At 65.4% G+C, this 24,132-nt stretch overlaps 10 protein-coding genes across 10 annotated transcripts; 3 read left to right on the top strand and 7 right to left on the bottom strand.

Moving 5' to 3' along the window:
• Nucleotides 1–47: 47 nt before the first annotated feature.
• JCM10292_002191 (synaptobrevin family protein) lies at nt 48–1,512 on the bottom strand (the record flags this gene model as incomplete). Its single annotated transcript, XM_076645612.1, has 6 exons — nt 48–52; nt 113–194; nt 309–747; nt 827–936; nt 1,313–1,350; nt 1,476–1,512. 6 exons carry the CDS (start codon nt 1,510–1,512, stop codon nt 48–50), a joined length of 711 nt encoding a protein of 236 aa, XP_076509139.1.
• A 229-nt stretch (nt 1,513–1,741) lies between these two features.
• Nucleotides 1,742–3,809, bottom strand: JCM10292_002192 (NADH-quinone oxidoreductase subunit NuoF; the record flags this gene model as incomplete). The annotated part of the gene is made up of 6 exons (XM_076645613.1): nt 1,742–1,819; nt 1,895–1,989; nt 2,061–2,927; nt 3,049–3,134; nt 3,204–3,415; nt 3,594–3,809. 6 exons carry the CDS (start codon nt 3,807–3,809, stop codon nt 1,742–1,744), a joined length of 1,554 nt encoding a protein of 517 aa, XP_076509140.1.
• A 753-nt stretch (nt 3,810–4,562) lies between these two features.
• Nucleotides 4,563–5,121, bottom strand: JCM10292_002193 (uncharacterized protein; the record flags this gene model as incomplete). The annotated part of the gene is made up of 3 exons (XM_076645614.1): nt 4,563–4,677; nt 4,733–4,800; nt 5,083–5,121. The coding sequence occupies 3 exons, from the start codon at nt 5,119–5,121 to the stop codon at nt 4,563–4,565; spliced, it is 222 nt and encodes a 73-aa protein (XP_076509141.1).
• Nucleotides 5,122–5,349: 228 nt separating this feature from the next.
• Nucleotides 5,350–8,017, bottom strand: JCM10292_002194 (uncharacterized protein; the record flags this gene model as incomplete). The annotated part of the gene is made up of 5 exons (XM_076645615.1): nt 5,350–6,012; nt 6,075–6,456; nt 6,518–6,600; nt 6,674–7,288; nt 7,844–8,017. 5 exons carry the CDS (start codon nt 8,015–8,017, stop codon nt 5,350–5,352), a joined length of 1,917 nt encoding a protein of 638 aa, XP_076509142.1.
• A 249-nt stretch (nt 8,018–8,266) lies between these two features.
• JCM10292_002195 (uncharacterized protein) lies at nt 8,267–9,935 on the bottom strand (the record flags this gene model as incomplete). Its single annotated transcript, XM_076645616.1, has 5 exons — nt 8,267–8,375; nt 8,487–8,575; nt 8,695–8,998; nt 9,084–9,474; nt 9,893–9,935. 5 exons carry the CDS (start codon nt 9,933–9,935, stop codon nt 8,267–8,269), a joined length of 936 nt encoding a protein of 311 aa, XP_076509143.1.
• A 346-nt stretch (nt 9,936–10,281) lies between these two features.
• Nucleotides 10,282–13,688, bottom strand: JCM10292_002196 (uncharacterized protein; the record flags this gene model as incomplete). Its single annotated transcript, XM_076645617.1, has 4 exons — nt 10,282–10,683; nt 10,775–11,047; nt 11,122–13,331; nt 13,622–13,688. 4 exons carry the CDS (start codon nt 13,686–13,688, stop codon nt 10,282–10,284), a joined length of 2,952 nt encoding a protein of 983 aa, XP_076509144.1.
• Nucleotides 13,689–13,715: 27 nt separating this feature from the next.
• Nucleotides 13,716–14,442, top strand: JCM10292_002197 (uncharacterized protein; the record flags this gene model as incomplete). The annotated part of the gene is made up of 3 exons (XM_076645618.1): nt 13,716–13,752; nt 13,926–14,010; nt 14,088–14,442. The coding sequence occupies 3 exons, from the start codon at nt 13,716–13,718 to the stop codon at nt 14,440–14,442; spliced, it is 477 nt and encodes a 158-aa protein (XP_076509145.1).
• A 486-nt stretch (nt 14,443–14,928) lies between these two features.
• Nucleotides 14,929–15,974, top strand: JCM10292_002198 (CAP family protein; the record flags this gene model as incomplete). Its single annotated transcript, XM_076645619.1, has 6 exons — nt 14,929–15,057; nt 15,119–15,315; nt 15,399–15,491; nt 15,586–15,739; nt 15,802–15,826; nt 15,910–15,974. 6 exons carry the CDS (start codon nt 14,929–14,931, stop codon nt 15,972–15,974), a joined length of 663 nt encoding a protein of 220 aa, XP_076509146.1.
• Nucleotides 15,975–16,183: 209 nt separating this feature from the next.
• Nucleotides 16,184–18,256, bottom strand: JCM10292_002199 (uncharacterized protein; the record flags this gene model as incomplete). Its single annotated transcript, XM_076645620.1, has 5 exons — nt 16,184–16,839; nt 16,898–17,026; nt 17,089–17,409; nt 17,470–18,055; nt 18,119–18,256. The coding sequence occupies 5 exons, from the start codon at nt 18,254–18,256 to the stop codon at nt 16,184–16,186; spliced, it is 1,830 nt and encodes a 609-aa protein (XP_076509147.1).
• Nucleotides 18,257–18,756: 500 nt separating this feature from the next.
• JCM10292_002200 (hybrid sensor histidine kinase/response regulator) lies at nt 18,757–23,160 on the top strand (the record flags this gene model as incomplete). The annotated part of the gene is made up of 10 exons (XM_076645621.1): nt 18,757–19,445; nt 19,498–19,607; nt 19,663–20,714; nt 20,773–20,943; nt 21,000–21,173; nt 21,237–21,622; nt 21,678–21,911; nt 21,967–21,992; nt 22,060–22,695; nt 22,763–23,160. The coding sequence occupies 10 exons, from the start codon at nt 18,757–18,759 to the stop codon at nt 23,158–23,160; spliced, it is 3,876 nt and encodes a 1,291-aa protein (XP_076509148.1).
• Nucleotides 23,161–24,132: the final 972 nt, after the last annotated feature.

Here is a 24,132-nt window from a genome sequence, read left to right on the forward strand (position 1 = left end):
CAGGGTAGGCGAGTACGGCAAAAGAGACAGCTGGCGAGCGGTCTACGCTACCCTGCGAGAGAGGACATCATGAGGTCAGCTCTGAACGGCACAAGTCACTCGGATGACGCACAGAAGCGGTAGTAGAGGAACACGAGTACGAAGAGCGTTATGCCGCCGATTGGTGCCCACTTGCGGATCGCAGCGTCGATGTTCTGCGCATTCGAGCCGGAAAAGCAGGTCAGCAACTCTTGCCAACTGACGAACACGCGCTCAAGATGGCCACCAAGTGTACAACAGGAGGCGCAAGGGAGAAGGAGGCCACGCACGATCTTGCGCGCCGCCTTGCGGTACTTGAGCGACTCGTCCCTCAGGCTGCTGCTCATGGTGCTCATGCGGTCGAGCGAGTCTCCGCGCCAGAGCAAGTCCTCCATGTTCTTGGTCATGATGCGCGTCACGTCCTGCAAGTCCTCGTTGAGCTGCTCGAGCCCGCTCGCGGGTCCCCCTGCTCCCGCTGCTGAGCCGCCCGGCCCGCCCTTGCCCGACGCCTCGGCGCCGCGCGGGTCGAGGTACAGCCGCTTGGTGCGCTGGATGAACGTGTCGAACTTGACAAAGGCGTAGGGGCGCAGGCCGGGCTTGAGCGACGTTTCGGGCGGGTACGAGCGCGCAAACTCGGTGCTCAGCTCGGAGAGGTACGAGAAGGCGAGCTTGCGCGGGTACGACTTGTCGGCGATGACGAGGTAGACGATCGAGTCGGAGATGAGGTAGCTGTACGACCAGCACCGACGTCAAGCTCGTCCGGCGACTGGGTTCACACGGGCGCGCGGGAGGTCGGCGCGGAACGCACTGGAGGGTACACGCGCCGCTCTCGATCGAGCAGCGCGGTTCCGATTGCGGCGTTAACCGTCGAAAGATGAGCTTGGCCTGCTGCTTGTACTCGGGCAGCTTGATCTGGTCCTGTGCGCGGGGAGAGACGAGCAGGACAGGGTCAGCCAACGGCTTCGACGTGATGCGCTGCACCCTGCTAGGCTCGCTGCTTCTGTTCTGTGTTCGCTAGAGAGCACGCTCAGCCCTGTCACCTGCCCGCAGCAAGCCGAGGCAGTCGACCCTCCGGCTCGGCGAGTCTGGCGAGGTGAGCGTCGCCTGCCGACCATCGCAAGCATGCTGGTCCTGCTTCGTGGATGCGAGGAGCCCTTCGACAAAGCATCGCCCGTGCCCCCTCCGCGCTCCAGCCCCCTTCGTAAGCCGCTCGCACTCCGCCGCCCCACTCGACGTTGCCCTCCCGTCGCCTCCCCGAGCCCTCTCCGCCCGGCCCGAGAGCGGTTCGACGCACCTGCTCATCGTCGTCGTTCGAAGCCGCAAGCGGCAGCCCTGCGTTTCGCAACCAGAGAGAGAGAGCGACGAGCGTGAGCCCGCGCGTCGAGCCGAGTTGGGCGATGAGGAAACGTGGAGCGCGCGCCTCGCAGAGTTGGGACAGCGGAAGGGGAAGAACGCACCGTCTGTTGCGCGCGCGATGAGCGTGCTGCGGACCATCGCGCGGTCCGGGGCGCGAGCGGCGAGGCGGGCGGAGCGAGAGAACGGCGACGAGCGGCGCGCAAGAGAACGAGGCGATGCACTTTCGACTGGTCTCTCTCTCTCTCAAGCTCGCTGCACGACAGCCATTGGAAACGACTCGATGAGTGGGCAAATTACAAAGACACGGCGGGGGCGACGAGCACGAGAAAGCGAAAGTGAACGGGGGGGGGGCACAACGCGCGCACATCTAGGGCGAAGGGTTCAGGGCGTTGGGCGCGCCCGGTGCGGTGCCCGAGAGCGAGATGCCCATGTTGTCGGGGAGAGCCTGTGCGTGAACAGGGGGGCGAGGAGTCAGCGAGGAGGGCCAGAAGAGGAGGGAGGCGCGAGACGGAGGACGCACGAGTGACGGGTTGGTGTCCTTGCGGAGCAGACCACCGAAGAGGACCTGGCCGTTCTTCTGCTGGTACTCGTGGATGCGCGCCTCAACCTCGGGACCTGCGTCGAAGGAGCGAGCGCGTGAGCGGGAACGAGACGGCGGAAAGGAGGAAGCGAGCACGGGGACGCACGGAAGTTGCGGAGGAGGCCCTGCACGGGCCATGCGGCGGCGTCGCCGAGGGCGCAGATCGTGTGGCCCTCGATCTGCTTGGTGAGCTCCCAGAGCATCTCGATCTCGCGCTCGTGCGCGCGGCCGACGACAAAGCGGTCCATCATCTTTTCGAGCCAGGTCGTGCCCTCGCGGCACGGCGTGCACTGGCCGCACGACTCGTGCTTGTAGAACTTGGCAAAGCGCGCGATGGCGCGGATGACGTCCGTCTCCTTGTTCATGACGATGACGGCGCCCGTGCCGAGGCCCGACTGGAGGTCGCGCAGCGAGTCAAAGTCCATGAGCGCCTCCTCGCACTGGTGCTTGGGGAGGATCGGGACCGACGAGCCGCCGGGGACGATGCCGAGGAGGTTGTCCCACCCGCCGCGCACGCCGCCGCAGTGCTTCTCGATGAGCTCCTGCAGCGGGATCGACATCTCCTCCTCGACCACGCACGGCTTGTTGACGTGGCCCGACACGCAGAAGAGCTTGGTGCCCGCGTTGCGCTCGCGGCCAAAGCCGGCGAACCACGACGCGCCGCGGCGGATGATGGTCGGCGCGACGGCGACCGTCTCGACGTTGGCGACCGTCGTCGGACAGCCAAAGAGGCCGACGTCGGCGGGGAAGGGGGGCTTCAAACGGGGCTTGCCCTGCTTGCCCTCGATCGACTCGATGAGCGCCGTCTCCTCGCCGCAGATGTAGGCACCGGCCCCGCGGTGCAGGTAGACGTCAAAGTCGTAGCCCGAGCCGCACGCGTTCTTGCCGATGAGGCCGGCCTTGTACGCCTCCTGGATCGCCTGCTCGACGTGGTCCGACTCCATGTAGAACTCGCCGCGGATGTAGATGTAGGCTGTCGAGGCGGAGGCGGAAAAGAGGGAGTGGGGCCGAAGGTCGAGGTGGCGATCGAGGCGGAGACAGGACAACAATCGTCAGCGGTGCTACTCCGCGTGATAGGTAAGTGGAGCACGCACCAGCGCTGGCGTTCATGGCGCGGCCAGCGACGAGGCAGCCCTCGATGAGCTTGTGCGGGTCACCGCGCATGATCTCGCGGTCCTTGCTGTGGCGAGGCGACGGAGAGCGTCAGCCATGCCCGCTCACCCGCACGCACGTGTGCATCGCGACGCACCAGGTACCGGGCTCGCCCTCGTCGGCGTTGACGACGAGGTAGCGCGGGCGGTTGTCCTTCTCCCACCCAGGCTTGTTCATGAAGGACCACTTGAGGCCCGAAGGGAAGCCGGCGCCACCGCGGCCACGGAGTCCCGAGTCCTTGATCTGCTGGATGATGTAGGCATCGCCCTTGAGGACGATGTCCTTTGTGCGGTGCCAGTCGCCGCGAGCCTGAGTGGTCGACCGCGAGCGGGGATCGCACGCGAGTCAGCGGTGTGTTCCCGAGATGCGCAGGCTCTCTTGGTAGTCCTGTAAGGCCCCTCGCGGGTGGTTTGACCCCGCTGGGCGGTGCGATGGCGAGAGGACGGGTTGCTCGAGGGGTAGGGAGGTAGGAAGAGGCGCGCCGCACCTGTGCGCCCTTGAGGGTCCAGTCGTGCTGGCGGTAGGCGTTGCTGAAGATGCGGTCCTGGTCGCGCAGTCCGCCGTGGCGCTTTACGGGGTTGGCGGCGGCGTCGGTCACGGCGGCGTAGGCACGGCGCTGAGCTGCGGCGGCGGCGGCGGGGGCCGGGAAGCGGCGGCCGCCTACGCGCGTGGCAGCTGCGAGGACGGGGCGGGCGCTGAGCATGTCTCTGCAGGTGCGCGGTCGAGCGAGCAAGAGGAGGACCGGAGTGCTCGTTCGCGCGTCGGCCAATCTCGACGAGCGCGTCCCCGAATCATCGCCACCCGCCACTCGCTGCGCATCCTCTGAGGGGCTCGTACTGCCTTGCTGCTAGCTCACTACGCATCCGCCCTCTTCTCCAGCCGATCCCGCGCTTGCTCCGTCGCCTTGCGTCCTTCCGCGCCTGCTCATTCGTTCGAATCATCGCTCGCACGCTTCACTTTCCATGTCGCGTGCTGCACTCGCTGCCGTTTCGTTGCTTTCATTCAAGAGCTGCTCCAATTTGACGCGGCCGATTGAAGAAGCGCAGAGCTCACGTCCTCTGCTTTCTGCGAGCCTCCCTGTCCACCTCAGCACGCTGCGATGCGGCTCGCACGTGCACAAGGTCATGTGCAGGGCTCCCGCTGCTCCCTGACCCATGTGAGCTACAGCACTCGTGCCCGCCCGGCTGTCCAAGTGACGCAAAGATGCGCGGGTTGCGGAAGCGCCGCATACACCACAGGACGACGCACAGCGGGATGCGGTCGTCACCCGGCAGGAGCATCCCCCTCGTCACGCGCACAAGGACGTCCTCGGATCTTGGACGTGGGCGCTGCGTTTGGCGGTGCAGCGTCCTCGCAAACTCGGCGAGGCCGTCTGCAGTCTCAGCGAGCTCGACTTCGGCCTCGAGGACTTGTGCGCAAAGAGCTGCAGGAGGCGCAGCTGCATCCCGGCGTCTTTTCACGTCCGCAGCGTGAGGTCTTGCGCGTCAAAGTGCTTGTAGGCGCAGAGAGCGCCGAGCACATCCCCATGGAAGGGCGGTGACTGGATATGCGCGTGGAAGCCCTCTTGAAAGCTGGACACCGGACAGTCACGAGCTGCAAGTATGCAAACAACGTCGACGCGCGCACCTCTTGGTCGGCATGAAGGACGAGACTGCGTGCCTGCTCGTAAAGTCAGGCCAAAAGACGTTGAGGTTCTGTTCAGCGCACGAAGATCAGCTTGTAGACGAGCTGCCGATGTCTGCATCGCGCTCACTTGCAAGGACCGCTTGAGCAGAACGTGACAAGCTTCGCCAGTCGTTTCGTCCGGCAAAGCCAGGACGGCGATTGGCACTGCGATGAGGCCCGTCAGCGCTAGCCCAAGTGCGCCATGACAATCAGCGCGCCGTCGAAGATGAGCGCGGACCGAGTCGAAGCCATGCTCCTCAGCCTCATGGCTGTGCTTCCGAGCGTCGAGGACGATCTCGCGCGCGGGCCACCTCAAGCTGCTCGACCAGCAGGGCGTAGCGGGCCGACATGACCGGGATCGCAGCAGAGGTGCAGGAGCCGGTAAATGAGGCACGGGACAGCGGCAGTCGAGAGTCGGCGGACGAGCGGAACAGCCGGAGGACACATACGACAGGAGGTCGAACAGGAGCGAGCACCCGAAGCAAGCACAGCAACAGACAGAAGCGGAGGCACAAGCGTGAGAGCTGCTGGTAGATGCGTATTCTTGCAAAGCAACTGCAAACAGAGAGAGATACCGCTCAGGCCTCGACAGCCATCGCCTCGTCGGTCGCCTCCTCCTTCTTCGCCTCGGCCTCGCCGACAAGCTCTTCCGGTCCCTCCGCAGGCGTCGCTGGGACGGTATCCGGCGCAGCAGCGTCCGAGGCCACGGTGGGCTTCTCCTCCGTCTTGACGACCGCGTCGCCCTCAGCCGGCGCAGCGGCAGCAGGCGCGGGCTCCTCCTCCGCCTCGACCTCGTCAGCCGCCGGCTCGACGCTCGCCTCGTCGTCCACCGGCTCGTCCTTGAGTTGCAGGCGATTCGACCTGCGCTCGCCCGGGATCACGGGGCGCCCGCTGGTCCGCCTGCTCCCGCCCCTCGAGCCCGACGCGACGCTGCCCGTCTCGTCCGCCTCGGACGCGGCAAGGCTGTCCTCGTACGCGTCCTCCGCCTTCTGCGTGCGGCGCCGCTTGCGCCTCGACCCGTCTTCCTCGTCGCCGCCGTCGCCATTCGCCGCCGAACCCGACGCGTCGTCGCCGTTCTCGAGCTCGTTGTAGTCGACGCGCGCAGACTCGCCGCGCGTGCGCAGCCGGCTCGAACGCGTGGTGCCGTACGACAGGCGCGAGAGCTGCCGTGCGACTCGCGCGTCGCGAGACGCGGCGCGCTCGGCCGCGCGGGCCTTGCGGGCTTCCAGCGCCGCCATGTGCTGCACACAGAGTCTCGTCAGCTACCCGAAAAACACGTACGGGTCTCACGATAGGAACGCACCTGCTCGTACTCGGCGATCTCCTTGAGGTCGTCCTCGAGTCTCGCGCGCAAGAGGCGCTCCTCGGCCTTCTTGTCCTCCTTCCCGTCCTTGCCTTTCGCCTTCTTTCCGCCCGCAGCCGCCTTGGCGAACGGCCCGCGGAGCCCCTGGTTCTTCTTGTCGGCCTTGGTCGGCGCAGCAAGCGTCTTGATGAACGCCTTGTACCCGTCGAACGTCGAGCAGATGGCGATCCAGGCACTGTCGGCGCGGTACGGGTCGCCCGAGGCGTACAGCCGCGGCGAAGAGTCGAGGTGCCAGATCGTGAGCTGCGTCGAGGTGCGGCCGACGGGGAGAACGACGAGGCCGTTCGAGTCCGGGTCGCGCTTGGCGATGCGCTGGTTGCCGCTGTGGATGTGGTAGAGTGTCAGGCACTTTGGACAGCCATGCGATAAAGAAAGCCTCTCACAGGTCGTAATTCTCCTTGATGAGGTCGCGCACGGAAGGGCAGTGGAGCAGCTGGTAGTCGACCATCTTGCGCATGAGGTGAATCTGTGCGCAATCAGAATCTCATCAGTCAGAGCGCCGAGAAGCAGCGCAATGAGCGAAGTAAAGTCGCAGGCACCTTGTCCTCCCACCTCAAGAGCCAAAAGTTCTTCTCCGTCTCCTGCCCGGGCTTGAGGCCACGGGTGCGCAGGAGATTCGTCTCCCACCGGAAGCCGTCGTGGGTGACGAGGTCGGACTGGAACCGGTTGGTGACAAAGTTGATGAGGAAGTGGAACCACGTCTTCTTGCCGTGGTAGTCGTTGAGCTCCTTGATCGGCTTGAGGTTGGCTTGGAACACGTCAAAGATGTCGCGCAGGAGCTGCGACGAGGGCGGGACGGGCGCGTCCTTGGGCAGCGTGGGCGGCTTCGGGTCGATGTACTCGGCCGAGGCGGCGAGGACGTGCGCCGTGTGCTCCTCGACGTGCGAGTCGTCCTCGGACGCCGTGAGCTCCGACAGCGACGACGCAGGCGAGGCGGCGCGCTTGCCGTTGCCGTTGGACGCGAGGCTGGCGCGGTACGAGATGGCCGACAGCGGCTTGCGAGCCTTGCGGGTTGCGGCGCGCTGCGGCGCAGGCGGCGGCGGCGGCGACGAGTCGAGGAGGGCCTGCTCGAACGACATGACGTTGGGCATGACCGGGTCCTGGGCGTCGAAATCGACGAGGCCGGTAAAGCGCTCGATAAACGACCAAACGTACTGCAAGCGAGGTCGCGGCGACGGTCAGCGTTCGAACGTGAAGAGCTGAGACGGTGCTTCGGGGCCGAATGCAGTCTCCGTGGACGCGCGACCGGGGAGAAAGGGCTTCGGCGAGGTCGGGATGGGTTCGGTACGCGAGCGTGTCGAGCTGGGAGGGGTCGAGGCGTCGCGCGCCGGCTGACGGCGGCAGGGGACGGGTCCAATTGGAGTCGGAAGGGCTGCACCGAGTGCTACTGTCCGTCTCCAGCATTCCTGACCCGCCTCGAGAGCTGTGCGAGCGTGCGCAGGAGAGTCGAACTCGTCGCTCCGCAAGTCGGAGTGACGGCAGCTCGTCGTCGCGCCGCAGCTCCGCAGAGCGCGGCTCGGCGAGCTCGATCCACTGCAAGCCCGACGTCCAGCCTGCTGGCAGGCCCCGTCTCGCGCCTGAGCAAGCGAGACGCGTCCAGCTCGCAGTCGTCGCGAGCTTTCGTCGACCACCCGGGACCGACCTCCATCGCCTCGAGAGGGAGCACGGCCGCGCCCAGTGCACGCGAGAGAGCGGAGGGAGGAACGCACAGCCACTTCCCAGTTGGCCGCAGGGCCCGTCGCCTCCTCGTCCTCGAGGTTGCGCGGATCCGCGTCCGCCATCAAGTCGCCCGCATCGGCGCCGTTCTGGGCGGCAGCGCCGTCCTTGGGCTGCTCAGCGGGCGAGGCCTTGGCTTCGGCCGACGAAGACGCGACGGGAGCCATGTCTGGTGAGCGAGGAGAGCGCAACAGGCGGACGTCCACGAGCTCGTCGGCATTGGCTCAGAGATCTCAGTCTGGATCACTCGCTAGCGCTCTCGCGCGACTCTCGCGGGGCGTACAAAGCACTCACGAGGCTTCCGGAAGGCACGGCGGAACGAAAGAACGACTCTGGAAGTGCAGCATGATCCTCGCCTCCCCCTCTCCCCGTCTACTCGTCACTCCGTCGCCTCTCACGACCTCAACGCGTGTCAATCATGCCACAACGGAGGGCGAGAAGCGGGATGCCGCCTCGTCGAAGAAGGACGACTTGGCTGCAAGATCCGCGAGGAGCGGGTGCGATGGGTCTGCCGCACCGAGTGCGCTGCAACATGGCGTATGGAGCGTCAGCGCTGGTCCCAGTTCCAGAGTAAGCATTAGAGCCTGCATGAGGAGTGCAAGCGAGCCCTCAGCTAGGATCGGAAGCCCGACGCACCGAAGATGCTCCACCGCCGCCGAGTCGGGCTTGCCGGTGTGCGCGGCGAGCGCAGCCGCATTTGCGAGCGAGGTCGGGTGCGACGGGTTCTGCAAGCCCGGCCAAAAGCGTCAGTCGCCGACCGGAGAGCACGCAGATCTTTTCCTTGAGGCGCTTTCCGCCTCGCGAAACAAGCGAGGGACAGCGCCACGCGAACGGGCGTACGCACCATCTCGAGCGCCTCGTTCGTCGCGTCCCGCGCCTCCTCCCACCGGCCCTGCAGCGCCTGGGCCACGCTCACGCCCGCAAGGACGCCCTCTCCCCTCCCGCCCTGCATGCCCTTGATCTCCTCGAACGTGTAGTACGCGTTCTGGTACTTGTCCGTCGGGCCCGTCGCGAGGTTTGAGCGCGCGATGAGCAGCTGCGAGAGGAGCGAGTCGGACGTGAAGGCGGTCGTGTCGGCCGAGGTGAGGAGCTGGGTGGAGAGGTGCGGGAGGTTGAGCGAGATGTAGAGGTGGGAGAGGAGGCCGAGGCTGCGGAGTCGCACAACACATGATCAGTTGCCGGCTCACGGAGAGCAGGAACAGGGACGACCGAGCGAGGTCTGACGCGACTCACCACTCCTGGTCCTTGCCCAGCTCGACCGCCTCCCTCAGAATCTCGACACCCTCCTCGCGCCTGTCCTCACCCTCGAGGATCCACACCGTGCCGACCACCCCGCGCACCATCCGACCCTCGACGTCGTCGCCCTCCTCGAGCCCCTGCTCGCCCAGCTCGGCGAGCAGCTCCTCGAGGTCGCCAACAGCCTGCTCGCACTCGCCTGCGAGGTACTGCGCGAGCGAGGTGACGGCGCGCGTGTCGAGCGTTTGCGAGAGGGTCGAGAGGAGCTGGAGTGCGGCGTCGGTTGCGGGAGGTGTGAGGGCGAGATGGGCCCGGGCGGCGTAGAGGGAGAGGGTAGTCGAGGGGGACGGGTGCTCGGCGTAGGCGGCCAGTGCCGAGCGGTAGGAACCTGTTGCACGGCGTTTGACATCGTCAGCACACGTTACGAGAGCGGATCAGGATCATTGCGAGTGTCGGTTGTTCCGTCGAGGAGACGAATTGTCTCGGCGCAAGCTGAGCCTATCTGCGCGTCCGAGCATGTCCCTTGGGCACTTTGGTTGCGCTCAGTAGACCAAGCCCGCCTACTCGAGGCCTCGTTGCCCTCGAAGTGCCTCATCAGCCTCGTGTCCGGGGAGAGGTCCTCCGCCTTCAGCGAGCCTCAAGGCGCGTTCTCGGAGCTCCTAGCCGTGGAACCACCCGTGCACTGTCCCGCAAGCCAGCCGCAGAACTGGCTCGTGTCGCGGCCACCTTGTTCGTAGACGCGCCCCACTCGTGCACGTCGTCCACGAAGAAAACGGCTCTGTCGGAGCTGGGCAGGCAAGGCTCACCCTGCTGGATCAGCGTGATCACGTAGTGCGTTTCGCTGTCCATTCTCGAGGTGCGCAGCGGATTGTGTGGAGCGACGTCCTCGACGCGACCTCCTCGCGCCTCTCGACCTGACCTGCGACCATGCTTGCCTTTCTGCCGGAAGGAAGTATGGACTATGTAGATCGGTTGTACTCAAGTCTTTGCGATTGATCAACGGTGCCGGTCCTCCTGCAACGATTTGCTTACCACGTCTCGTCTTTCCCCAAGCTCTTCGAGTCCCGGCGCCTTATTGAGCTCGCAACAGCCTAAGAAGGCAGAGTTCTTCTCCAGAGCGCAAACGGCCTGTCTCTTTGGCCACGCTCTCGTTCCCAGAACAGTGGCGGGCGGACAGTCGCGATGCACCACACGCCTACTTCCTCTTGGCAATCGCCGCAATCATGTCGTGCCCGGCGATCTGAAACTCGCCCCCACCGTTCGCCCTCGGTCCCTGCATGAGCTTCTTCATCCGCGCCTCGGCATCGAGCGTCTTCCTCCTGCGGCCCGTCTCGAACCCGCCGTCGCCGCTCGGCTGCACGCGCGTGCCGGCCGACGTCGACGAAGCCGCAGCGGCCATGCGCGCTTTCTTCGTCGCGGGCTTCTTGCCGCCGCCGCCGGACGCGAGGGCCGCGCCGGGCGCCTCGCGCATGCCGAACGACTTGGCGAGGTGGCCCAGGTGCAGCGCCTTGGTGTTAAAGATGCTCTTCTCGGCCGAAGGGTGGGTCGCGTATGCGCGGACGTGGGCTTGGAAGGCGCGACGGGCGAGCGCGGCCGTCTGTGCGATGGCAAGTCGGAGCTCATCAGTGACCTGCGCTTGGGAGAGCCGCAGGGAGCGGAACAGCAGGAGGAACGGAAGACAGACGGACCTCCTCCGAAGCGTTGACCCAACGCTCAAAGCCCATCTGCACGTCCGTCGCGCGCGTCTCGTACTCCCTGCCCTCGCCGCCATACCCCTCGCGGAGGACCTGCTCGACGCCGACCTCGCGCAGGCGCACCTTGCGCTCGCCCGCCGCGTTGAGCCCTGTCTCGAGGTACGACGTGTAGCCCGACTCGATCGGGAGGAGGAACGAGTAGGCCGTGCCCTGCGCGCCGGCACGCGCGGTGCGGCCCACGCGGTGGACATACTCGGTCACGCCGCCCTGCAGCCAGTCCGAGCGGCTCGTCAGCTTGCGGTCTTCTCAGTAGGAGCACAGGAGAGAGTGGTAGAACGCACCTCGGTCGGCATGTCGACCTGCACGACGCACCCGACGTTCTTGACGTCGAGTCCACGCGCAGCCACGCTCGTGCACAGCAGCACGCCCGCGTCCGTCTCCTGCCCCTTGCGCTTGCCCTCCTCGATCGTGTACGCGCCCGAGAACGCTCCGAGCGAGGCGAGGCGCGTCTGGAGCGGGAGCGAGCCGTGCAGGCGGTAGATGGGCGTCCCGGGCAGGAGCGGGTGCACCGACACGAGGCGCTTGTCGTCCTTTTCGGCCTCGTCCGCCTCGTCCTCGACGTCGCGCTCCTCGTCCGCCGCCGAGCCCATCTTCATGTGTCCGAGCGCCTTCCACCAAAAGTCGACCGCGTCGGTGCAGCTCATGAAGACGAGCACCTTGGCGCCGCGCCCGTTGGCGCCGCCCGTCTGCGCCTTGACGAGGAGCTTGCGCAGGAGCGCGACGAGCGTAACGAAGCGCAGCTTGGGCGGGACGACGATAAAGTGGTGCTGCAGCTGCGAGGGTGGCGTAAAGCCCGACGGGAGCGACAGCGCCTTGTTGTCGTTGTTATCCGTCGTCGCCGCGCCCTCCTCCTCCTCCTCACCGTCCTCCTCGCCGTCGACGGCGTCCGCACCGCGCTTGACCGCGACCGCAGCCGTGAGGTCCTTCCTCGCGGGTTCCTTGACGCGCACGTCCTCGCGCGCCCCGACGATGGGCATCTCCTCCCCCTCCTTCCCACCCTGCGCAAGCGCCATGCCCGCCAGCCTGTCGACCCCCTCGCTCGCCGTCGCCGAGCACAAGATCGTGCGGCGGCGCAGGTCTGCCGCGGACGAAGACGCGCTGGAGGAGGAGGGGGAGCGCCGCTCGAGCTCCTCGAGGATTCCCTTCATCTGCTCCTCGAACCCGAGGTCCATCAGCCGGTCGCACTCGTCGACGATGAGCCACCGCAGCCCGACGCGCTCGCCCGCCGCCGCCGCCATGGCGCCGCGCTGCCCGAGCGGCGCCGCGTTTGCGCCCTTTCCCGCAGGGCGGCCTGCCGGGCCCTTGGAGCGCGGGGCCTCGCCCGCGAGGCGGAACGCCTCGGTCGTCTTGAGGTGGTCGAGAAGCCTTCCCGGGGTGGCGACGACGATCGGGCAGCCCTTGCGGAGGCGGCGCTTCTCGTGCGTGCGGTTCGCGCCGCCGACGAGGAGGCCGACGGTGAGCGCGCGCGGCGAGATGGAGAAAGTGCGCGAGGGGGACGAGGCGTGCGAGGGGAGCGAAGAGAGGAGCGAGGAGAGGACGGTGTGGATCTGCGAGGCGAGCTCGCGCGTCGGGGCGAGGATGAGTGCGAGGGTGCCGATCGAGCGGTCGGGGTTTGCGGAAATAGCGGCGGAGGACGAGGAGGAAGGCGTGGAGGAGGAAGCGGCGGGGCGGAGGAGGTGCGGCGGGAGAGAGAGGATGTCTTGCAGCATCGGCAGGAGGAACGTCAGGGTCTTGCCCGAGCCCGTCTGCGCGCGCAGGATCGCGTCGTGCGCAAAGTCAAGGTCGGCGGCGTTGGACGCGCGCTTCTTGCCCTTGCGCTGAGCGGCCGAGGCGGAAGCAGAGGGGACGAGGCGAGGGATGGCGCCGGCCTGGCATGCCGTCGGGCCTGTGATGCCCAGCTTGCCCGACAGGCCCGCGACAAGCTCGCGCATGAGACCAAGCTTGGTGAGCTCGGGAGCCGGATCGGGGCCCTCGTCGGCGTCGGCAGGGTCGTCTGCAGCGGGAGCGTCCTCGACGGGTGCCGAGGTGAGGGGTGCGTTCGAAGGTTTGGCGGGGACGGCGGGGGCGGCGCTGGTCGAGGTCGAAGCGGCGGGCTCGGGAAGGCCATCGGCGGTAAAGAGGGACGAGATGAACTGCTTCTTGCCCGACGGGCCGACGGCCTGCTCGAGGCGGCCCTTGCCCGCGGGTCCCGGTGCGCCGCCTGCGCCTGCGGGACCCTTGCCCTTGTGCTTTGCGGGCCTGCTGTCGCCCGCGGCGCCGGCATCAGGGTCGTCGTCGCGCTTGCGTTTGTGGGCGGCGGGAGGTGCACCGCCGCCCTGCTGGGGGTTGTGGCCGTCTGGCCTTGCGGCCCTGCGCTGCTCGATCTGTCCGCGCTTGCGCTCCTTTGCGCGGTCGGTCCAGCGGCCGCCCTTGTTGCGCTGCTGGGTGCGGGCGCGGGCGGGAGTGCTGTTGGGCGAGGCGGTGTCGAAGTTGAGGACGAGCTCGTCTGCCACTGCGGACGCGGTGCGAGGTCAGCGTGGGCTTGCAAGTCGGTGTGCTCCGTGGATCGCTTACTGGCTGTGGCAGCTGCTCCGCTTCGGTAGAAAGAGAGGCGAGGGGAGCGCAGAGTCGAGCTTGGGCGAGATCACGACGGCGGCGGAGCGGAAGCGAACGTCGGACAACTCGTCTGCAGCGGGTCCAGCCGAGTGCTTGTGACGAGCACTCTCAGTCACGCTGTCTCGCTACCTCGCTCACCGCGCACCCCTCCTCGCCCGCGCCCTCTCGCCGCTGCTCTTCCCCCACCTCTCCCCCGCTCGGCTCCCTCTCCCTCCCCGCTGCAGCCCGCGCGCCGCCATGAGCACACGCGCATCCCGACAGAAGTACATCTCGCCCCAGGATGTCGAGCACCTCATCCTCCGCGAGCGTGCCAACCCGTCCTACCTCATCATCGGTCCGTCGCGACCCCCCTCCCTCCCTCTCGAGTGCACCCTGCTGCAGCATTGCAGACCCCAGACTGCGCTCTGTGTGGCTGCCGACACTCTGCGTCATTCAAGACCGCGCGCGTCAGCCGAGACGCTCACCCTCCTCTCCCTTCCTCGCCCTGCAGACGTGCGCTCCAGCGACTTCCCCGGCGGGAACCTCCCTGGGGCGGTCAACATCACCACCGACAAGTTTCGCAACGACGAAGCAGTGTGCGTCCCGACTGCGCCTTCCCTTGATCGCCCTTCGTCCCTCGCGCTAACCTCGGACCCACCTCTCGCGCTCCCAGCAAGCGCGTCATCTCGAACGAGATCGAGCCGCGCCTCCCGCAGCTCAAGACCGTCATCGTGCACTGCATGCGCTCGCAGACCCGCGGGCCCTACGTCGCGCACCTCCTCTCCTCCTCGCCCGCGCTCCCGCGCGACGTGAGCGTCGAGATCCTCGAGGGCGGCTTTCAGGGCTGGTGGAGGCGCTACCGGGGGAGGAAGGAGCTCTTTGAGGGGCTCGCGGACCAGGAGACGACCGGCGGTGCCGGCGTGCAGAAAGGCACGGACCAGGAGTGGGAGGACGTCGTCGAGGCTGACGAGGGGAGCGCGCACGAGGCCGACGATTCGAGGCGCTTGCGCCAAGGCGGAGGAATCTAGACTGAGAGGGGATCGTCAACGCTATAGGCAGAAGTATGTGCATAGGCTGGAAGCCATGTTGTGCTGGTCCTCCCTCCGTCGGCCTTCTCAATCGGCTTGGCGCTTTTCTGGCTTCCGCTGTCCCCGGTTCACCTGACCCGAGCGGGCGGTACACTCTCTGCGCACATCTACCTATCACTCTCGCTGGCTCCCGCGCTTCCTCCTGTTCCTTCCTATCGCGTTTCCCGCGGATTCTCCGTCCCTCGCGTCCGTCCCTTTTGTCCCGCTCGCGTCTCCCGCTCCTGGCTTTCGGGCCAACCGAGCTATGCTGCAGGGGACCATCGCCCCGCGAGATCATGTTGCTCGCCGCTATGCTTCCCTGCGGCACCACAGGCGCAAACGGCGCCGGCGAGACGAGGACGACGAGGAGAGCAGTGAGAGCAGTAGCGGCAGATCGGACGACGAGGCAAGTGAGGATCAGCCGGTGCGCCTGGAGCTCTCCCCCGTATGCCGACGTTGCAGCTGAACGCGCCGCACGCTCAGGCAGACCACCGCACGCTGTACCTGCTCATCCTCCTGGCCGTCGTCCTCATCGCGTGTCTCGCCTTCCTGATCTGGCTCTCCAAGCGCTCCTATGTGCGCTGTCCATCCCTCTTTGTCTCCCTCCTGCGAACCTCTCCGCGCACCGCCCCCGCAGTCAAAGAACTCCTTCTCCTCCTCCTCGACCGCCGCCTCCATCAGCAGCACCTTCACCTCGGACTGTCTCGCCGCGCACAACGACTTTCGCGCGACGCACCACGCCGAACCGCTCGAGTGGAACGAGACGCTCGCGCGGAGCAGCGAGCGGTGGGCGAAGAATTGCGTGTGGGAACACTCGAAGGACCTCATCCCCGGGTGCGTCGCCCGCCGCGCCCCTGTTTTCTTTTGCTTGACGACTCCGGCCTGGATGAGAGAGAGCTGAGCAGGTGCGCGCGCAGGGGATACGGCGAGAATCTGTATGCGGTCGCTTCGACGGCGTACACGCCCGAATCGACCGAGCCGCTCAATGCGTCCGACGGGATCTGGGTCTGGTGCGCCGCCTCTCTCTCGCTTCTCTCCGTCCGTCGAGACAGCCGCCCCTCGAGACGCTCATGCGCCCCTCTCGCCCCTCTTGTTCCGCGGCAGGAACCACGAAGAGTCGATGTACTCGTACGGCCCGCCGCCGACCGGGTTCACGCACGAGACGGGCCACTTTACGCAGACGGTGTGGCGCGCGACGAGGAGCGTAGGGTGCTTCATGCAAATGTGCAAGGGCGTCATTGGCGGCGGCGACTATGGCGTGCGTCTCGCTTCCGTTTCTCTTGCGGAGCGAAAGAGACGCTGACGAGGGATGTGGCGCAGGCTTATCTCGTCTGTCAGTACTTCCGTACGTCGCGCAGTGCCGCAGCACTCTGACCGCTCAGGCTTGGTCCGCCGTGAAGAAGGCTGACCGGTTTCCTCGGCTGTCAGCACCCGGCAATGTCGGCAGCGCCGACCTGAGTACCTACATCGAGAATGTGCAAGCACCCGGATGATCGTTTTGAACGCTCGGTTCGGCAAGGGTGCCAAGAAATGGCGAGAGACAAGCTTGCGAAGGCGTCGACATTTCGACAGAGCCGTCTCACGCGATCCTGACAAGCTGGAGTACGAGGCTTCGATGCTAGGTGAATGCACGGGCATGCCGACTATGGAGGGTAGTGGAAGAGACAAGCACAATACGGAAAGAGCGTGTACAGCGGGGAATCTATAGCTCGGGCGAGATGACCGTCCCCTCTCTGCTCTGGACGACGACCAGTTCGGGCCCGTCCTCTTCATCGCTGCCTCCGTCCGACGCTGGCGAAAGAGGGTGCGCGACCGAGCTGGCCGGGAACGAGGAGGGCGGCGGCGTGCTAAGCCTTTGTCGCGGCGGCTTGAACGGCATCCTGAGCTTCTTTGCGACCTCCGCCGGCGTCGGCATCGGCGTCGGCGAGACCGACCTCGTGCCGCTCGACCTGATCTTACTCGGGCTCGCGAGCTCAGCAGCACCGAGTGGCGAGCTAAACAGCGCCGAGGAGACGGGGCGGAGAGCCGAGTTGCGCGTCTTGCGCACGCCCTTCGAAGGCGAGGGGTTTGTCGGCGGAGGAGTCGGGAGAGGCGGGAGTGCGCCGCTCAGGGCGAGAGCGGGGGCGGCGCAGGGACGAGGTGGGGTCGCGTAGGTCAACGAAGTGGCAGCTGTCCGTGCGCGCTTCGACGGCGAAGCAGGCGGTGAAGGGGAGGAGGCGTGGCGCTTCCTTCCGCTGAGGCTCGCGAGATGGCCGACGAACGGAAGGTCGCGTGCGAAGTTCGATGAACGGGCGGGCGAATTGGGAGAGAGAGGCGCGAGGGGGCGTCGCGCTGCGGATGGTTTGTCCGCGGCGACAGCTGCAGGCGAGTGGATTAGCGAGGTGTGCTCGCCAACAGACGAATGTCTTCAGCGCACCAGAACTGCTGCTCTTCTTCGAAGCGAGCATCTCGCCGATTGTGGATTGCCGGCCCGTCCAATCTTGCGGGCGCAGGCGCTTCCAGTCGTCGACGAGGCGGATGACAAAGTCGTCCGTATCGGAGATGACTGTTGGCATAGGAAAGTCAGCGATCGGGTACGACAACCGTAGGGCGAAGGCGAGGCCGTGCCTTGATAGTCGAAGACATCCTTCCACTCGCTCTTGCTCCCAATCTCCTCGCGGTTGACCAGCACCCTCACGCCTCCGCGACTCTTGACGCTTCTCGCGAATTCTTTGACAAGCTTTTTGAAGCCGGGAATCTTGAGGCTCGTGCCCATGACGAGCATGACGTCCGGGCCGGGCGAGGCGGACAGGTCCGAGAGCGAGAGGGTGCCGATCGTCACGGCAGAGGACGCGGGCGGCGACTCGTTATATAGAGTGATGGCCGGGCGGAGAAAGGCGCGCGAGAGTGAGGAGAGCGTGCGCTGCCCACGAGCGTGCCGGATCGAGGCTGCGCGACACCAGATTATGAGCACGTGTCGGCGAGAGAGCACGATGACAGGAGACTGACCTCGCTCGTCACACTGCGGGCAGGTCCCGACGCTGCCGGCCGCGAATGCCTCTTCATCTTCGTCGCACCACTTGCGCACGAAATCGCAAGCTGTGCAGCGCACTGCCTGCACGCTCCCGTGTAGTTGGACGAAGTCGCCCTCGATCTTCGCCTTTCCCTTGCCCTTGCCCTTCGCGTCGATTGCGTTGGCGCCGTCCGCCGCGCGCGACTTGGGCGTGATGCCTTCGAGCGGAACAGGCCGCAATCCTGTCCCGACCCCCTCGAACCCATCGATATTCTGCGTGTAGACACGCAGCAACTTGTTGCGCTTCTTGAGTGTCCGCATAAAGTCGTGTGTGGGAGTGAGGGGCTTAGGAGAAGCGTTCGACGATGAAGAGGATGCTGAGGACGAGGTGATGGAGTCGAGTGAGCGCTTGAAAGCGGCGATGAAGCGCAGGTGTTCCGAGGTCGTCTCGGGCGCAGAGTATACCGAGGCGGAAAAGAGTTCCGGGCCCTTGAGTCGCGGCGTGTTGGCCTTGTTGCGCAGGCGAGACGAGGACGACGAGGCGGACGACGCGTACAGACCAGAGCCCTGCGAGCGGAAGTCCTGCAAGCGGCGGTCTGTGAGCTCCGAGACCCTCTTCGCACCCGTGCCACGGCCGAGACGCACTGGGATGCCCGCGTTGGTCGAGATGCCTGCTCCGACGAGCAGCACGGTGCGCTTCGACTTGGCGACGGCGAGTGCAATGGCGTCCAGTGCCTTTGTGCACGCACGCGGCTCAGCCGCACAGGGCTCGACAGTCTGCATCACTCGCTGTTGCCAGCTAGGCGGACGAGGTCGAGGAGGACCAGGTCGCGACGCGAGCGTGTTTTGTTTCCGCGTAGATCACAGCGGGGAAGGCGAGACACCGCTCGAGCTCGACTTTGTGTCCGTCTACGTAGGACAGTCATATGTAATAGTGGACACAGTCTTCAGAGGCAACCTCGCAGCAAAAAAGCCAAGAGTGCTTCGAAATCCAGCTTCCGCCGAGACATGTCAGCTCGTCAAGTCTTCGGTACGTACAAGCACGACAAGTGCGAAGGTCGCTACAGAATCCGCGCGTGCAGCTTGGTGCGGACGATTTGTCGTGTCTCGCGGAAGAGCGACGTCCTGATCGAGTTCTAGGCCTCACAGCCTCTCGCCCATATATTCAGCTGCAGCAACTCTACCACTCGCTGTTCCAGCTGACCTATCTGCCGGAACGCGCCTGACTGTGTCCGCTCTCCCAGGATCAGGCCGGCCTCGCCGGGACCTTGTAGCGCGCCGACATGCACGTCCAGGTCGCGATCGGGTCGCCTCCTCCTCCGGGCTCAACCCGTGCTGCCGTTCAGCGCGGCAGCTCGTTTGGAGAGCCGCCTCTGCTCGTGGCAGTCAGTGCTGGCGAGAAGTCCGTCGCAGGCATCCATGCCGACGAAGTCGACCCCACTCGCCCGCATGCGCAAGTGTCTGCGCCTGAGGACGGCGCTGCCCGAGACGAGCTGCTGCAGAACGCCGCGCAGACGGACGACAACGAGACGGAGGAAGAGTCGCTGGCGGACTGGATGGCGCGCTACCGCATCGGGCGAGCAGGGGCTTCGGACCAGACTCCCGATCCTCCCGCCGCCATTCGCGCCATCCTCGACGGCCGTGACAACGTCAAGTCGCCTACAACGTCCGCTACAGTCACAGGGCATGGGAAACCCGGCTCTTCCGGCCGCGACAGCCCGTCCACTGCCAGTATCGACTCCCGCGCCTCTTCCGCTTCTCTCCCCTCCGTCAATTCGCTCACCGTCGCCACACTCCTCGATTTCTATCGCCGCAAAGGCCATCTTCCTGCACCTCCTGGACCCTATGAAGAGGAGCGTTTGCGTCTCGCGCACAAGTATGGCCTCGATCAGCCCGTCCGGCGCAAGGCGATCGATCGTATCTGCTCGCTGGCAAAAGCGTACTTCCGCACGAGCGCCGTCGTCATCAGTTTGTGCGTTTAGACGCTCCTCAGACTCCGAGCCCGCGCTGACGTAACTCTGCAGGACGTTCGATGACCATCAAGTCCTGGGCGCCGAGCGAGGGTGGGGCGGTGAAGAACCAGGGCTGGACGTTCCGCCGCGACCACTTACGATGGAACCGGCTTTCTGCACTCGTGCGTCTATCTGACCACTGATCGCACCACAAGAGGCTGACAGGGGTCTTCGCAGACGCCATGCTTTCCTCGTACCGCGACCCGAAGGCCGTGTTCATCGTTGGCGACGCCGATAAGGATTGGCGGTTCAAGGGCAATCCGTACACGATTGCAAACGGAGGCGGCCTTGCTTTCTACGCTGCAGCAAACGTCAATCTCCCGGTCCCATCGACCGGTCGCTACACCGCTTCGGGCCTCGAGCTCCCCTCAACTCTCGCCTCCGGGGCACTATGCCTCGTCGATCCTCAGCCTCGCAAGCCAAGTGATTTCAGTGATCAGGATCGCGCAGTTCTCGTCGACTTCGCCGAGATGATCTCGCGCGAGTTTCAGCTTGGTTTCGCCGAGCGACGACGGGCACAGGAGGCGCAGCAAAGCGACTTCGTCGACTCGTTCCTGCGACAAGCGCTCGTCTTACCCAACGGACCCGACTCTTTCGAACCGATTGCATCGCGGTCCGTACCGTCCACTCGCGCGTCCTCATGGAGCGGTCGGCGCGACGACGATCCCGTCAAAGGCCCTGATTCGGCTCCATCCGTCAATTGCCGCAACGAGGAACTGTCGACTGCAAATGCGACGCGGGAGTCGGCCTCGACCACGCCGGCCGAACCTCGGACAACCATCTTTCACACAGCCGCCCACAACCTCCGCACCCTCACCTTTGCCGGCAGCGCGGCGCTGCTCGACCTGCGCAGCTACCGCAGCTCGACTGCCCGCTCGCCCGTCCAGCACCCGCACGACCGCACCAGCGGACAGCGGTTCCTCAATCCAGAGAGCCCCGCGACATCGGTCCAGCCTGCGCCCGGCAATGGCAACCGCGCAACGCCCCTGCCCGATCCCGCGATGCCCAGCGGGAGCTCAAGCAGTCTCTGGCGCACGGCGGGCACGGGCGACGCGCCTCCGGTGGGCGGGACGGGCGGAGCAGGAACCCAGGGCAAGGGGAGGATCTCGCTCATGGCGGCGGATGGAGACGTGGACTGGTTCGGAGCATTCACTTCGAAGTCAGAGGGCAGTTGGAGGGACGTCATGCTGGGAGAGGCAGTGGATGATGTGCTCAAGGCGTGCTTTGACGTGAGTCGCTGTCTCATCTGCACACGCGCAGACCTCCGGCTCATGAATTTCCCCGCAGGAGGGTATCGAGTCGCCCGAGGCGTCGCACGTCGACGCATCTCCTTTCGTTGCGCACGGGCTGATCCCGGACTCGCTCGCGACCGCGTCGATTTGCATTCCGGTTTTCGATGTCGATGGCCAGCCCATCCTCCTCGTCATTCTCGCAAGCGGTGAGAAGTGGTTCGACTTTGTGCGTGCCTGCTGTTTTCGCGGCATCAAGGAAGTGCTCACAAGAACCTTTTGCAGGAGCCGAATGACCGTCGCTTTGCCGGGTCCGTTGGCGCCATCATTGTCGGCTCACTCCTCCGCCAGCGTGCCATCGAAGCCGACCTCGCAAAGCTCCGCTTCGTCTCGCACGTCTCGCACGAGCTCCGAACGCCGTTGCACGGCTGCAACTCGCAGATCGAGCTGATTCGAGAGGTGCGCCTCGGGCTCCGCTTGCGCGTACTAGCGCCCTCGCACTAATCATCCCCTGTCGCGCAGTTCGCGTCGCCAGCCGAGCTGCGCAAGCTTGCGCCTCTGCTCGACGCTGCCGATGTCTGCCTCGAATCGCTCTCGGACGTGCTCAACGACACGCTCGACTTCAGCAAGCTCACGCAGCCGACCTCATCGTCCGAGGAAGAGTTGGCGGAATATCGCCGCCGCGCCTTCGTGCAGACCGACCTCTGCTCGCTTATCGAAGGTGTCGTCAAGAGTACGTGGGTGCGCAAGCAGCGTGTCGACTCGGTCAGCACCGATCTCAGCAAGCCGCACTTAAGGAGCGGGCTTGCAACCACCGACGCGGCCGACGGACAAGTCGATCTAGTGCTGGAGATCGAGGAGCGCAAGGGCGGCTGGTCCGGCTTTGCTGATGTTGGAGGTCTCAAGCGGTGCGTGTCACTCGCGTCAGGCAAATCTCGCTATCATTAACGCATCTTCTCGCAGCGTGCTGCTCAATCTCGTCGGCAATGCGCTCAAGTTCACGCATCGCGGAGAGATCAAGATCAGTTTGCGCGAGGTCGGCGTCCTTGCAAATGTGCCGGCGGAGGCGAATCAAGGCGTCGAAACGGAACGGCGGATCGTCGCCATCACTGTGCGCGACACGGGCATCGGCATGTCGGAGGACTTCATCCGCAACAGCTCGTACCTCACGCCGTTCTTGCAGGCCGACCCGTTTGTGTGCGTAACCTCCCGATGTCGTTGATCTGAACAGCCCCTGACGCTTCCTTTACAGCTCGGGCGCCGGTTTAGGCTTGTCGAGTGCGTTCTGCCTGCGTTTCTGTCTGCGAATGCCGAGTCCGACATCTGAGCTGGCATAAAATCGCAGTCGTGCACACGATTCTCAAGCGAATGGGCGGCAAGCTTGACGTGGTTTCGCAGCTAGGTGCCGGAACCTCCATGTCCATCACTCTGCCCATCGACCTCGTCGCCTCCGCCCCCAGCACCTCTACGCTTTCCCCATCGCTGCCTCGTATCTCTCGCCGCAACGTCTCGGAGGAACTCGCGCGCCTCCTTCATTTAGGACCCGGCGGCCTGGGTCCGCTTACCCCGCCTGCCCAACCTGCGCGCAATATTTCACCGTCGGCTGGATTCTTTGCGAGTCAGCCGCGTGTGACAACCTCGCTCGACAAGGTCGACTTCGAGACGGCCATCTCTGTTGCGCACGCTTCGCTGAGCCCGACCATCCAGCCCGTACGACCCGACTCGCTCGCCCGAACACCCAGCTTTCAGCTCAACACGCCGCCACGCAAGGCAGCCCGCACACTTGGATTGAAGGCGGACAGCAACGAGCTCGTCGTCGAGACGGCCAAGCTGAGCGTCGCTGCTGTCAGCAGCGCGGCGTCACGGCGCGTGCCCATGTCCGACCCTCTCGACGCGGACAGGCCCTTGAGTATTGTGCCTCCTGTCAGCGACGCAGTGACGGGTCCGTCGCACCACGGGAAGGTCCGCGTTCTTGTGGCTGGTGCGTCTTTGCATTGGTCCTCGCTCCGCCTCATCCGGTCTGGCCGCTGACATGTTTTTCCCACCAGAGGACAACCCTATCGCGCGCAACATCCTTGTCAAACTCCTCACGGGCAAGGGCATTCCCTTCTCAGCTGCCGAGGACGGTCAAGAAGCGCTCGAGCTGTTCGAGGCTGGCGGAGGCTCGTATTCGCTCTTCCTCGCCGATGTCCAGATGCCTCGTCTCGACGGCATCGACGCGTCTATCGCTATGCGTCGCCTCGAGGCCGAGCGTGGGTGGCCACCCATGCGCATCCTGGCGCTCACGGGGTTGTCGAATGAGTCCGACATGCAGAAGGCGCTCGGCTCGGACGGGCCCATCAACGAATGGATCGTCAAAGGCGGTCGCTCGCTCCGCATCATACTAGACGAGGTCAAGAGGCTACAGTCGGAGCTAGACGAGGCGAACGGGGTCGTACTTGCGTGAGCGTGGGCACGAGGTTGTCTGTCTTCTTCTCCTGTTGTCTCAAGCTTCGCACGTCGCACACCTCCACTGCCCTGTATGCCTAGCGTTGTACTTCTCGGTTTGCCGTTCCTGCCAGGGGTATTCAGCTGTCTGTTTGCATTCACGTTTCATCGGTCCAGTTCGTTCCGCTTATTGGAATTGGGAGGATATCCACCTACTCAGCTGTTCTTTCCCTGTGAGCGCTTGCGACTGCTCTTTTTTAGGCTGGCTGCAGCGTCTCCGGTAGGTCAAGCCCCCGCAGACGCGTTGCAAAGCACGAACCCTCATCTCCTTTCTTTCGTCTCTCGACTTCTCGACAAGTCAAGCTCGCGTCGCCGCGAACGCCGCCAGGGCCGTGGCCGTGCCGATGGCAGGCTCGGGCTCTGACAGCGATATCGAGATCCTCAGTGCAGCCGCTCAGCCGACTTCGTCGCGTCTCCCCACCTCGTCCTCGAACCAGCAGGCACCGCACACATCCTTTCCTAACGAGCAGAGGCCGACACTCGCCGGCTCGTGGGCGTCTGAAAGCTCGCCGCGCACGCATACTGGCGCTGGACCGAGCGGGACCCATGGCGGCAGGCTCGAGCCGAGGGCGAGTGGTTCAGCTGGGACGACGAAGGACCGCCCCGGCTCGGGAGAGCACGCGCCCGCGACGCAGACGCTGCCTAACGGGAAGGGCAAGGCGCGGGAGACGACTACGATCGAGTTGCTCGACTCGACGGACGGCTCGGACGGCGACGACGAGCGCCTACCTTCGCCAAAGTCTGTTGTAAGCTGCTTCTTTTTCCTCCAGCTCATCAAGTCGTTCTCTAGCTGACCGGCTATTTGCAGCACAAGCCGTCTTCGCAACGTCGTGGCGCACAGACACAAGGTCAACCGTTTCCAGATCATCCATCTTCGTCGGCCTCTTGTCACACGTCGACGCCCCGCCAGCAGGCTTCCAGACTGAGGAAC

Source organism: Rhodotorula paludigena (genome assembly GCF_050403205.1).
Source record: "Rhodotorula paludigena JCM10292 DNA, Rt_paludigena_JCM10292v1_ctg1, whole genome shotgun sequence".
In the NCBI taxonomy this organism is placed as follows: domain Eukaryota; kingdom Fungi; phylum Basidiomycota; class Microbotryomycetes; order Sporidiobolales; family Sporidiobolaceae; genus Rhodotorula; species Rhodotorula paludigena.